This window comes from Macrotis lagotis, chromosome 1, assembly GCF_037893015.1.
Source record: "Macrotis lagotis isolate mMagLag1 chromosome 1, bilby.v1.9.chrom.fasta, whole genome shotgun sequence".
Classification (NCBI taxonomy): Eukaryota; Metazoa; Chordata; class Mammalia; order Peramelemorphia; family Peramelidae; genus Macrotis; species Macrotis lagotis.
The window spans coordinates 704,242,269-704,254,991 of NC_133658.1; the positions used below are offsets into that span (position 1 = coordinate 704,242,269).

General features: G+C 35.6%; 1 protein-coding gene across 2 annotated transcripts in view; it reads left to right on the forward strand.

Moving 5' to 3' along the window:
- FAP (fibroblast activation protein alpha) overlaps positions 1-12,723 on the forward strand; it is a 90,055-nt gene that overhangs the window by 73,195 nt on the left and 4,137 nt on the right. For both annotated transcript variants that reach the window (XM_074215844.1, XM_074215843.1), the window contains 3 exons: positions 3,192-3,246; positions 10,723-10,822; positions 12,081-12,145. In XM_074215844.1, coding sequence (XP_074071945.1) covers positions 3,192-3,246; positions 10,723-10,822; positions 12,081-12,145 — 220 coding nt within the window. The remainder of the gene's footprint in view (positions 1-3,191; positions 3,247-10,722; positions 10,823-12,080; positions 12,146-12,723) is intronic.

The window sequence follows — 12,723 nt, forward strand, 5'->3', positions numbered from 1 at the left end:
AATTAGAAATTGAAACAATCACTAGTCACTTCCTAAAAGGGAGTCCAAAAAGAAAATTCCCAGGAATATTATAGCTAAATTTCAGAGTTCCAAAATTAGGGAGAAAATATTTAAAGCAGTCAGAAAAAAACAATAACATTCAAATACGGTAAGGATCACTCAAGATCTATCATAAAGAAGTAGAGGGCTTGATACATGATATTCCAGAAAGCAAAGGAGCTTAAATTCTAAGCAAATCCACTTATAATCCACAGCAAATATAATATCTGCATCAAAACTGAATATAATCAAAATGTAAAACATCCCACATATTTAAATATATTTAGAGTGGATCTTTTTGTAGTGGCAAAGAATTGGAAATTGAAGAGATGCCTATCAATTGGGGAATAGCTAAATAAGTTATGGTATATTACTATTGTGGAATACTATTATTCTGTAAGAAATCATGAGAGAACAGACTCTAGAGAAACATGGAAGGACTTGCATAAATTGATGCTGAGTGAAGTGAGAAGCAAGAGAACATTGTTCACACAAACAACACTGTGAGATAACCAACTGAGTTTCTGTTCAATGATCAAGGACAATCCTGAGAGACCTATTATAGAAAATGCCATCCACATTGAGAGGAAAAAACCATGGAGTCTGAATGCAGAGTAAAGCATGTTATGTTCACTTTTTATAATGTCTTTTATATTTTTTCTTTCTTACTCATGTTTTTCCCCCTTAGTTCTAATTCTTTTTTTACAACATGACTAATATGGAATTATGTTGAACCAATTGTACATGTACAACTTTGATCAGAGGGTGGTAGAAAAATGTGGAACTCATAGATGAATGTTGAAAACTATCTTTGCATATAATTGGAAAAATAAAATAAAAAATATTAAAACCTGAATATAATCCTACAGGATATATATAATGAAATAGAAGACTTCTAATTATTCCTAATGAAAAATAAAAAATTTGACATTTAAACACAAGGTTCAAAAGAAACATAAAAAGGAATATGAATTTTCCACTGAGGATTGCTTTTGCTGAATCCCAGAAATTTTGCATTATATTCATGACATATCACCTTGCTATTTCATCATCCATTAGGGATTAATAATCCCTTTGAAGACTAGTCTTTAGTTAGACCTGACTGATAAAGGTAACTCCATGTTTTGCCATGGATTGACCCATCTATGCATTGGAAACTTCCAATTTACTCAAAAGCTGGGTTAAGCCAACTTCATTTAGGCAAAGTCTGCAAGGTTGTCCTGATCACAATTAGTGTAGCAAACTTTCCTAATCAAAATGTCCTTGTGGTTAGTAATGAAGGGGAGAGAAGGTGGGGGATGGGGAGCTGAGGAGAAGGGGGAAGAGGGATGAAGGGTTTCACAGTACCTGTCCACTCACTGATTGACTACCCCTAAAGTTTCCCTCCCCCTTGGTCCCTATGAATCTGCCTAGTAACAGCAGTGAGATATAAAGATAGAGATTCAGAGTTCAGGGATCTTGATGAAAAAAATACCTACTTACTATACTAACCCAAGCCACTATCCATGCTTGTCCATCAATTTGAAAAACTTGGGATTGACATTCTGTCTGAACTGTGATCCTTGAGCCCTTATATTCTTTCTTAGTACATCACCCACAATCTCCTCATAACCTCCCCTCAAATTTCTAACTACTCAAGTCCATCTTTCTTATAGTTGTCAGAATGATTTTCCTAAAGTGTAGATCTAATCATGTCATCCCCCACTGACCTCCTATGCCAGATTTTCCAATGGTTACTTCTAGAACCAAATGAAAACTTATTTTTATGTATTAAAAAAGGAATTCAGGAATACATTTTATTGAGATTAATGCTTTTAGACTATGTAATCGCCCTTTGACTTATTTTTTACTACAATATGTGTTCTCATTTAATTTCCTTGTTATCTATTACATGATCATTTCCTGTCTAAGTCATCTTTTTCAGGATAAAACAAGGAAGGGGACCATTAAGAATTTCCTCTGTTCCCAGGTGGCATCTGTTATTTGCTTTTTCTCATTCATCTAAGGCAGGCTCATTGCTAGCTTCTGTATAATCATAATCATAAAGCCATAAATTGCATTTTATATCTCAGAAGTGGCTATCAAGCACCAAAGGCAAGGAAAAAAAATTAAAATATTGAATTTTTTTCTCCCCTTCCATCAAGGACATGTTAACATCTTCCACCTTAACCCAGATTCTGGCCCAGGCTGTGGAGGAATGATTGAAATAAGTACCAACTTAGTACCTGTTTTCTCTGCTTTCTGAACAACATCATCTGCATGGACACTGATGCTTTACTTCTCCCTCCCACATCCTCAGTTGCACCTAGAGCTCCAGGTGACAGCTGTGGCTAACAGTACCTCATCCTGTTTGCTTATGCATAGAGATTATGGCAGCTTTGCTTGGATAACTTTGCCAGTCATCCACACCTTCGGAACTTACACACTATGAACATTAGAGTCAAGGAAGAATGTGTCTGAAATCCTTTTAAGAAACTCAGGGAGTCAACAAATCACAATTACTCACCCCTCTGCCCAGATGGCAGGGAACAAAAAACCTGAACGGCATGAATAAAGAACATTTTATGGCTCCATCTACATTACCTCTGTCTTTTTGCCTATTTCTGTTGGAATATGGACACTGTGCCATTGCTTTTCTGCAGGTTCATTCTGGTACTGCATCTGTTTCTTGGGAATTTTCTCAAGTTTCTTCCTAACCAGCACTGAATTAAACCACAGTTGGTGTAGACCACATGCCATCACTAAGTACTTGGCAATTCTGCAATTAGGTCCTTTTAAATAAGCCCAAGATTCACTCCTTTCATGTTTCTTTCTTGACATTGACCAATGAATTCTATGAATCTCTTCTTAGTATGCTTTAAATGCATAAAATAAAATTCATAGGATTATGAAGGAAACCATTATATTGAAATTATACTGAATTACAAATTATTTTGAAATACAGACACTAGGGGGCCTGAAATTCTTTTGCCCCCCCCTTGTAGAAAGTGAAGCTAATATCCCTATCATGTATAAACACTCCATTAAGGAACATGTTTTAAAAAAAAGAAAAAAATTTACCCTTTAGAAATTATTTCACTCTCAAATAGATATAATTTATAATATTGTGTATATATATATATATATTTTAACATGTGTTTCCTTTACTTTAGAAAATTCATAGAAATGGGTTTCATTGATGAAAAGAGAATAGCCATATGGGGCTGGGTAAGTTGTTTTGTATATTTCCTGTGCCTGATAGTCAATGTAACTATAATCATTTTCTAACATCTTCTGTATGGTTACCTTAATATTATTTTCTACTATAGAATGACGTGAAAATTTAACAATATTATTTATTTGATAAATCTATCAATAATAATGTATTAAGTGTCCATGTAGCAGGCAATCTGTCAGATGCTAAATATACAAATACAAAAGTAAAATAGTCCTCCATCTGAGGAGCTTACAGGAGATGTTGAGATATACAAAACTGACATAAATATATATATATATGGTGATAGAGGTTGGTGGTACTCAGGGCTAAGGGAATCAGGAAAGGCTTTATGCAAAAGGTAGCCCTTGAAAGGAGTCTTGAAAGAAACCAAGATTTGCAAAACCTAGACATAAGGGAGAATCTATTCCAGACATGGAACAGTAAGACCAGGTACAAAAAGAGGAGAAGGTTAGTATGTTATTAAGATGGAAAGGTATACTGGGGACAAGTTGTGAAGATAATTTCCTCCTAGAGATGACAAGGAGCCACTGGAATTTATTGAGTAAGGGAGTGACATGTTAAGAATTGCCTTGTAGGAAAATCACTTTGGCAAGTCTTTGGAGGATGGATTTGGAGACGGTCACTTTAGATCATTTAGACTTCCCTCCTTTTTTCTTTCTAATGAATTTCTTTCTTGTGAATTGTGATAAAATTAACCAGCAATTCCACTACTTAAATTAACTGATGATTTCCAGCTCTCTACTATATTTTTGGGAAGATTGGATAAGATTATAAAAATTGTGAAGACTTGGAATATTTAGGTTTCTTTTCTTTTTAAATTTTAGATATCTTTTTTTTTTTTTGGTGTGTCCATCTTTTTCCTCTATTCACTCATTTTTTTCACTAACCTTTGGTATTTGGGCATGTGAACTTTTCAAATGTAACCTTCTTAATATACAGCACAATCCAGTCATATCCTGGCTTTCTCATATTTTCTTTGGCAAGTAAATTCCTTCACCAGACTTAATTCCCATTTGTGTGAGAAAGAGAGGAATAAGTAGCTTTCAATTTCCTATTTGTAGGTCATAGAGATAGTTTCTTATATTTGAAGAACAGTTTCAAGTATGAAAAAATGCTCACTGACTAAAGTAATGACATCCTGCGGTTAGACACAGCTGGTGAGGTAATGAGAATTGATGGAAAATATTGTTATATTCTCGGATTTTCTGATCATAAATTATTTTAATTACTGTTCAAGAAAGTTTCCAATTTTTCTTCCCCTTTCAGCTGGACTTGTATTCTGACCAGCTAATGACTGTTACTTTATAACTATTTGCTCTGCTTGCTTTTCTTGGCTGTCTTTTCTGTAAGAGGAGGAGGAGCCCATAATGTGGAGTGAGTGAAATCAAGTCTGAAACACTTTTCAGAATTAATCTCCACCCTTAAAAGAAGGCCAAACTACTCATATTGTGAATGAAGGGAAAGTTATCTCCAAAAATTGGTTATTTGTTCCCTCTTAAAATAGAAAAGTGTGAACTACCTAGACCAAGTGGAATGTGGTAATAAATGAGGTGTCCCAGTGAAGTATTTCAGAAATGAATTTCTTTATTGTGTATCCATGTTAAAAATCCCCAAAGAAAAATTATCTCATCATCCAAATATTAGGTGTAACAATTATATGAAATCATAGTCATTTTCCATTGCTTGAGTTTTTGATCCAGGTTTTTAAATAATAATAATAGCAAACTTTTTAAAAATTACAAGCTCTATTTCTTCATTTACCTTATCTTTCTCAAGGAACATATAGGTATAGAAGGCTCTTGGAGAGTAGGTATGATTTAGGATCACCTTTCTATACAAATAATTTGCCCATCACTTAAAATATCACCATTACAGATTCATCCCCTATACCAAAAAAAAAAAAAAAATACCTTGGAAGAAACAATACATCAAACACAACTATCTATTAGACATTCACAACAGGATCTCTTTAGGTCTCCATACTCAACATGGCCAAAACAGACCTAATATCTTTCCCCCAAAGCACATCCCTCTTCCAAATTTCCCTATTCCTGTCAAGGTAATTGCCATCATTCTAATCATCCAGGCTTACAGTCTCAATGTCTCTCTGTCTGTCTCTCTGTCTATCTCTCTCTCTGTGTCTCTGTCTCTGTCTCTGTCTCTGTCTCTCTCTCTCTCTCTCTCTCTCTCTCTCTCTCTCTCTCTCTCCCCCCACATATCCACAATCTCCTTCTCTCTCCTCACATATCCAGACAGTTGCCACATCCTGTTAATTCCACTCCCACAATATCTCTCACATTTCATACAATCACCAATCGTCTCTTACCAACACTAATTAATCTTCTGACTTCAAGTCCTCCCCATCTCCAATTTCTCCTCCAGTAATCAATGTGATATTCTAAAAGTATGAATCTGACCCTGTCAGTCCCTGACTAAATAAATTACAAAAGATCTCTATTAACCTCTAATATAAAATATATACTTCTTTGTTTGGAATTTAAACAACCCAGATCCAATCTGCCTTTCCAGGTTTGTTAAACATTACAGCCCTTCATGCATTCTATGGTTCTAAAGTATCCTCTTTTACTATTCCTCACATACAATATCCATTTCCCATCTCTGTGCCCTTGCCGAGCTACATTCCCTATTTGTCTCTGCCTCTTAGAATATTAGATTCCTTTAAAGTAAGGCATTTAGGTGGCTGAGTAGATAGAGCACTGGCCCTGGAATCAGGAGTACCTGAGTTCAAATCTGGACTCAGACATTTAATAATTACCTAACTGTGTGACCTCTGGCAAGTCACTTAACCCACTACCTTGCAAAAAAACAAAAGATTCCTTTAAAATTCAGTTCAAATGCCACCTTCCACAAGAGGACTCTCCAGATCCACTCAACTGTCATTGCCTCACACAAAAATTATTTTGTATTAATTTTTATATATTTATAAATATACATAATGATTCTCCTAATAGAATGTAAACTCATATTTATACCTCGAGACCAAACTCTTGTTGGTAATTGATTGATTGAAAATACAGTATCAGTTACCAGTTGATTCATAAGATTCATTTCCAAGCCAGCTTGGAGTCAAACCCTAAGCGGGAAGGAAACTAAGGAAGGGGAAAATATAGAGACATGTCTGGGTGGGCAGCCAAGATATAGCATAAATTCTGGATGACAAGTTATGACATAAGAGGTGAGAAGGTTACTAAGACAGATGATGTCTTGGGTCAGCTCTGCCAGAGGAGTTTCAGTTTTCCAGATTCTTTCAAATAGCATAGAACAGAATATTTTTACAGCAGTTATGTTGCCTCCTCAGGACCCTGAGCCAAAGACACATCCATTGCACAAGATACTTATTCTCACTCAGGTATTATCCTTAGACTCCAGCATCATGGAACAAAGAGTTTCCAGGATTCCTAGATTCTATACAATACCTAATTCAGGGCCAAGCCTTCAGTAACTATGTTTCTCTCAGCTCAATATCTGTTTCTATATAGATGTGATTACTTAAGCAATTTGGTCTGGAAAAATATTAATCCAAATGCTACATTTTCCTCAATTACCTAGATCAATGAGAAAATAAGATTTTTATTGAAAATGGTGAATAGTATTTACTCTGGCCCAGGGTACTGGCATTGGGGGATAGGGGTTTTGCAAAAAGGGTCATACCTATGTCTTAGGGTGCTTTTCACTGACTCTCTCATATCTGATATACTTTCTCTCCTGACTTTGGTCTCCTTGCTTCCTTGCATCCCCACCTTTTCACAAATGTTGCAAATCCAGTGAATGTTACTACCAGAACCTTAAATGGTCGTCTTAGCCCAGTCCTTTCAATTTCACAGTAAAAATCAAAAAGTTTACACTGCAGCTAGGTAGCACAATGGACAGAGCACTGGCCCTGGAGTCAGGTGTGCCTGAGTTCAAATCTGACCTGACACTAATTACCTAGCTGTGTGGCCTTGGGCAAGCCATCATTGCCTTGCAAAAACTTAAAAAAAAAGTTCACATTTAAACAGGGATTAATTTGTTTTGCAATGACCCCTGTATATATATTATCTCATTTGGTATATACAACTCTGCAAGTCCCTCATTTAAGACCTCTTTCTGCTATTCTAGCATTTTTATATTTTGTGTATCTCCACATAATCTACGATCCAGTGATCATTACAGTTCCTCAAACATGAGTCTCCACCTCCCAGCTCTGGAAGTTTTCACTGACTGTTCACCATGCTTGGAGCTCTCTCCTATCTCATCCCATTTCTTGGCTTCCTTCAGTCTCAGTTAGTCTCACCTTCTGCAAACCTTTTCCACTCCTTAATCTTATTGTCTTCCCTCTGAGATCATCTCCAATTTATCCTGCATGTTTTGTTTGTAGATCTTTTTTTTTTTAACGTGTGGTATCTCTATTAGATTGTGAAGTCTTTAAAATCAGGGACTTTTTTGTATTTGTTTGTATAACCTGTCCTTACCAGAGTGGCCAACACATAGAAAGTGCTTTAAAAATAATTATTGGATTCACTTACTCATAATCAATATCAAAAGAAAGATTTGAGCTCAATTCTACTTGACTTCAAATCCAGTGCTTTATCCACTGGATTTATAGAGTAATTTATAGAAAATAAAACTCAAAAATAAGAAGGACATACTCCCGACTCAATGTCACACATTAGAAAGTGACAGAGTTAGAGCCCATGTTGAGAATTCTTCTAATTGCTATGAACTAACCACTTTTCAATTAAATTTAGTTTATTTGACTGCTGAATATTGGCCCAGCACTACAATAATGTTTGTTTAGTGTCAATTAGAGAACTGTCAATTAGACAGATGAGGAACAAGTGTAGGTTCTGTTTAAATTATTGGGCTTAGAATGTCAAGTTGAGGCTTTATGTAGTTAATATTGAAGCCTGTCTGGCCAGATAATGTTGAATAAGCAACTGTTCAAAAGATGTGTTCCTTTCTCTTCTGGTATCTAAAGTCATTCAGATCAATAGAGATCATCGGCAGTGAAAATGGGGGGTCATGCAACAAGACAGATTTCATGACTTTGCATTTTTAAACCTATTAAGACCATTGGAAAGAGTTCAGCTACTTGTCATATTTATTGTTAAGTCATTTAGTTGTGTCTGAGTCTATGTAACTCCATGGCCTTTTTCCATGGAATTTTCTTGGCACAAATACAGGAATGACTTGCCATTTCCTTCTCCAGTGTGTCCCCATTTTACAGATAAGGAACTGAGGCAAAAAGGGGTTAAATGACTTTCCCAGAGCCACACCCCTGATGAGTGTCTCAAGTCAGATTTTAATTCAGATCTTCCTGACCCCAAGGAAGGTGCTCTATCCTCTGCCCTACCCAGGTACCCCGATGTCATAGCTATACAGAGACATAAATGGTGATCTTTTTGCTTTGGGATGCTAACACTGGGGGATAGGGGAGTCTTCCTTCCTAAAGTCACCACAAACCCTCATAGAGGGCTCAAGAAGCATAGAATATAAAAGTCACTCTGCTACCATCTTAAATTGATTTCTTTTATGCTGGCCTTCTATCCTGGAGCTGCTTCCCTTGTCCCAAACATTTCTGAGCATGGTCTCTCTGGGGAGGACTGACTGTTCCTTCCTGTGCCACTATACCTCTCCCCTCCTCCACTGGGGTAGAACATAACAGTCAGATTATTCTCTGGATTGTCATCTAACCTCCCCAATCAATTGAGTTTACTTCAGTGCAAGCTTTGTTCGCATAAAGTTCTTTGTAAATCTCAACATGATTTCCTATGTAAATGAAACTATGTTTTAAATTATACTTTAAACAAAATGGCAAGATGCCTCCAAGTGCAAAGGACAGCATCCTAGAATTCTCATTTCAGTTCTGCTAAGTGGGTTCTTTCTCACCTCCCGTACCCACTCTGCTTAGAGGCACACCCACATGACAGAGCATAAAAAGTCATCTCTTCTTACAGAATTACTTCTCCAAATTGGGCAAGATTTAAAATGTGCATCTGTGGTCATTCTGTCTCTCTGGGAATTTTGACTTTTCATTCTACAGATCAAATTTATTTAATTCACCTTAGGTTGAATCTGAAAATTTCATCTAAAATCAATATGATCATTAACATTGTGAGTGAGAAATCATTCCAGAAGATTCTGACCTAAAAGGCTGAAATAAATGTCTTGATAAGTAGTATTCCTTTACTTTGCAATTTCTAGTCAGTCTGCAGATATAAAAGTGAAGGGAGGTGGTACACTACTTCTCTTTGGAAAGTATGAACTATTTCAATAAAGAGCAAGAACAATAATGAGGTTTCTAGAGGTTACTTTGTATAAAAAATCCAAGCTCATTCTACAGTCATTGGAAGCTAAAAGTAAGAGTGAAATAACTTCAGTTCCCAAAATAGTTGTTGTTAGTCTCCTAATCAGAACAAATTATTTTTACATTTCAAATGAAAGCTTGACAAAGGTATAACATTGTCACTTACCAAAATGATCTCCAAACTACTTAATTCATTCTCTTAAAAAATACACACACACAAAACAAAAAATATATTTTCGTCTTTTAAAGCTTATTTTAAAGAGTATCTTCCTTCTTAGGCAGGAGCTGGTAATACAATATTCTAGATGGCCTTTTTTTTAATTGAGGTGGATTTTTGCTAATGAGCATGTTCTATAACCATTCACCCCTTGAAGACATTTTTCTGGAATTGAAAATAGAGTAAAGGTCTTAATGATAATAAGTATTATTTCATTCATTTGCAGTCTCAGTTTCCAGATCATTTTTTCAGGAGCTTAAAATACAGATTGTCCAAAAGATGCCTCAGTCAATTGTTGAATTTAGTAAGACACTTGAACACACTTGTTCTTTTGCATCCAGAAATGTACTTGATTGTGACATAATCAAGAAGTACTTTCCCACCTCCTTTTCTTCTTTTGATCAGGTTTGCTAATTGGAGAGGATCAAAGGGAGGACTAAACTGCCCCTTATGGCTTTTGCAAACTATGGAGTTGTATTTATATTTTTCCTTAGGAGTATGGTTTTATTACTTTTTGTAGTTTTTTTGGTTTCGTTTTTGCCAGGCAATTGGGGTTAAGTGGCTTGCCTAAGGTCACATAGTAAGTATTAAATGTCTGTGCTCAAATTTGAATTCAGACCCCCCCTGACGCCAGAGCAGTGCTCCATCCTCTGCTCCACCTAGTTGCTTTTCTTTTTGTAATTACTTCAAGTAAAATAATTTTTTTTTCTTGTAATGGGGTCATTGCAGGATAGTATTGGAAAGAGAACAATTCAGAAGAGAAAAATAAAACTTTTCCTATTACTATTGTTCATAGCTCTTTTAACTACTCCTATCTTATTTTAAGAGGTTCTATTTTAATAGACCTACACCCACAATTTCAAACTTCTCCCCTTTTTAGCAGCAAATGCTTGCCCAAAAAAAAGGTCAACATGGTGCTAACTTTGATTAATTTCTTTCCAGTCCTATGGTGGATATGTATCTTCATTGGCTCTTGGATCTGGAAGTGGTCTATTCAAATGTGGAATAGCAGTGGCTCCAGTGTCCAGCTGGGAATATTATGGTATGGAAGCATCTTATAAATGTTAAGTTGGAGATAATTTAGTACAAAATCACCCTGTATATAAAGATACTAAAAAAATAAAGCAAAATATACAGCCAAATTTTATCCCCATCATGAACAGGAAATAAGAATCCACAAATGCATCTGTTTACCTAAATCATTACAATAATGGAAATGTTTTGTCTTGAGTGAATTCTCATTTATATATTCATAGTTCTTATTTTCTCTGAAATGCCTTGTACTACTTTTGAACCTAATCTTTAAAAACTGAATCAAGTCCATAACTTTACATGCTACCACATTGCAATCATAACAAACTTCCAAGCACATCTGGTATAAATGAAGCCCCAGGGCTTCAATGTCATTGAATCTTCCTTATACAATTTGAAGGTACCAACTCAATAGCTCCAGGAATTAAAGGCATTGATTTTATTGCAGAGTTGTACCTTCCACATACAGTTTTTAAAAATGTCAAAATTCAAGTAGGATGGATTAAGTGAGTTGAATTAATTTAAGAAATTAGTCAAATAGCTGTCTTTTCTTCCCCTGGGGAGGGTGAGAAATGGTAAGGAAGGGGAGGACTGAAGTATTGAAGAAAGACAGTAAAAAAGGAAACAACAGTTCCATGGTTTCAAGGGATTTTCTCAAAAAAGAATAACCAAGATCTCCCTTTGGATATTTTTTTGAGAATGCTATCTTAGAGATGTCATTCTTCCTTATGACAACCCATTTCTTTTCATTTAGGTTGTACATGACTTTAGAAAAGCTGGAACTTGAAGTCGACCCCTTTCTATTGCAACAAAAAAACTTCCAAGATATTGAATAGACTGCCCACTCTTTCTGTCTGTCCACTTTAGTAGGAATAAAAGACTACTTATTTTGGTCCAACAGGGGAAGCTCCTCCTCACAGAGGCTCCAATGAAGTTATGTGACTCTTGATTTGAACCCAGATACGCCTGTGATTTTTTTTTAGATTTTTTTTCAAGGCAATGGGGTTAAGTGGCTTGCCCAAGGCCACACGGCTAGGTAATTATTAAGTGTCTGAGGTCGGATTTGAACCCTGATACTCCTGACTCCAAGGCCAGTGCTTTATCCACTGTGCCACCTAGCCGCCCCGAAAGTTATATGACTCTTGGAGCATGGTTAGAAAAAAAGTTCCAAATTTCAACCAAAATAATTTGATAGAATGGGGTGGGTTTGGGCTTACTGTAAAATAAAGTAGCATGTGAATCTATAAACTTTTGAAAATGTATTTCAGCATCTATCTACACTGAACGCTTCATGGGTCTTCCCACAAAGTCAGATAATCTTGAGCACTATAAAGTAAGAATTTTATATTTTCTTCATTCTCTGATTTTTATTTTGTATATATTATAGAATTTTAGGGAAATTTTAAACTCAGAACAACTAAGAAAGATCCTGACTCTCTGTCACTTGTAATGTTGCCAAAGAAAATACTGTTCCTTACTATAATGGCTGGCTATTGTAACTAATTAAATGGAATTTAAATATTTTTCCTTTTTTGTGGTACCTTCTGCCTCTATTCCAAATATAAATTGTCAAGATGTTGCTTATATCTATAGTTAACATTCAGTCAATAAACATTTATTAATCACCTTACTACCATTAAGCACTTTCTGCATGTGTGAGTGCTGGACAGGAAAGGAAAAATACAGAGGGATACAAGAGTCTCTACCCACATAGAACTTACATCCTAGTAGGAGGAGAAGACAAGAACAGAGATGCTATACCATAGAATATTACATAAAAAGGACATTAGAGAATTGTAAGATAAAAGGAAGATAATTAACAAAAAAAAACAAAGATATTCCATGCATTCATGGGCTTCATGGAATTTATAGTATTGAATTTGACTATAAAACATAACTAGAAATTCAACA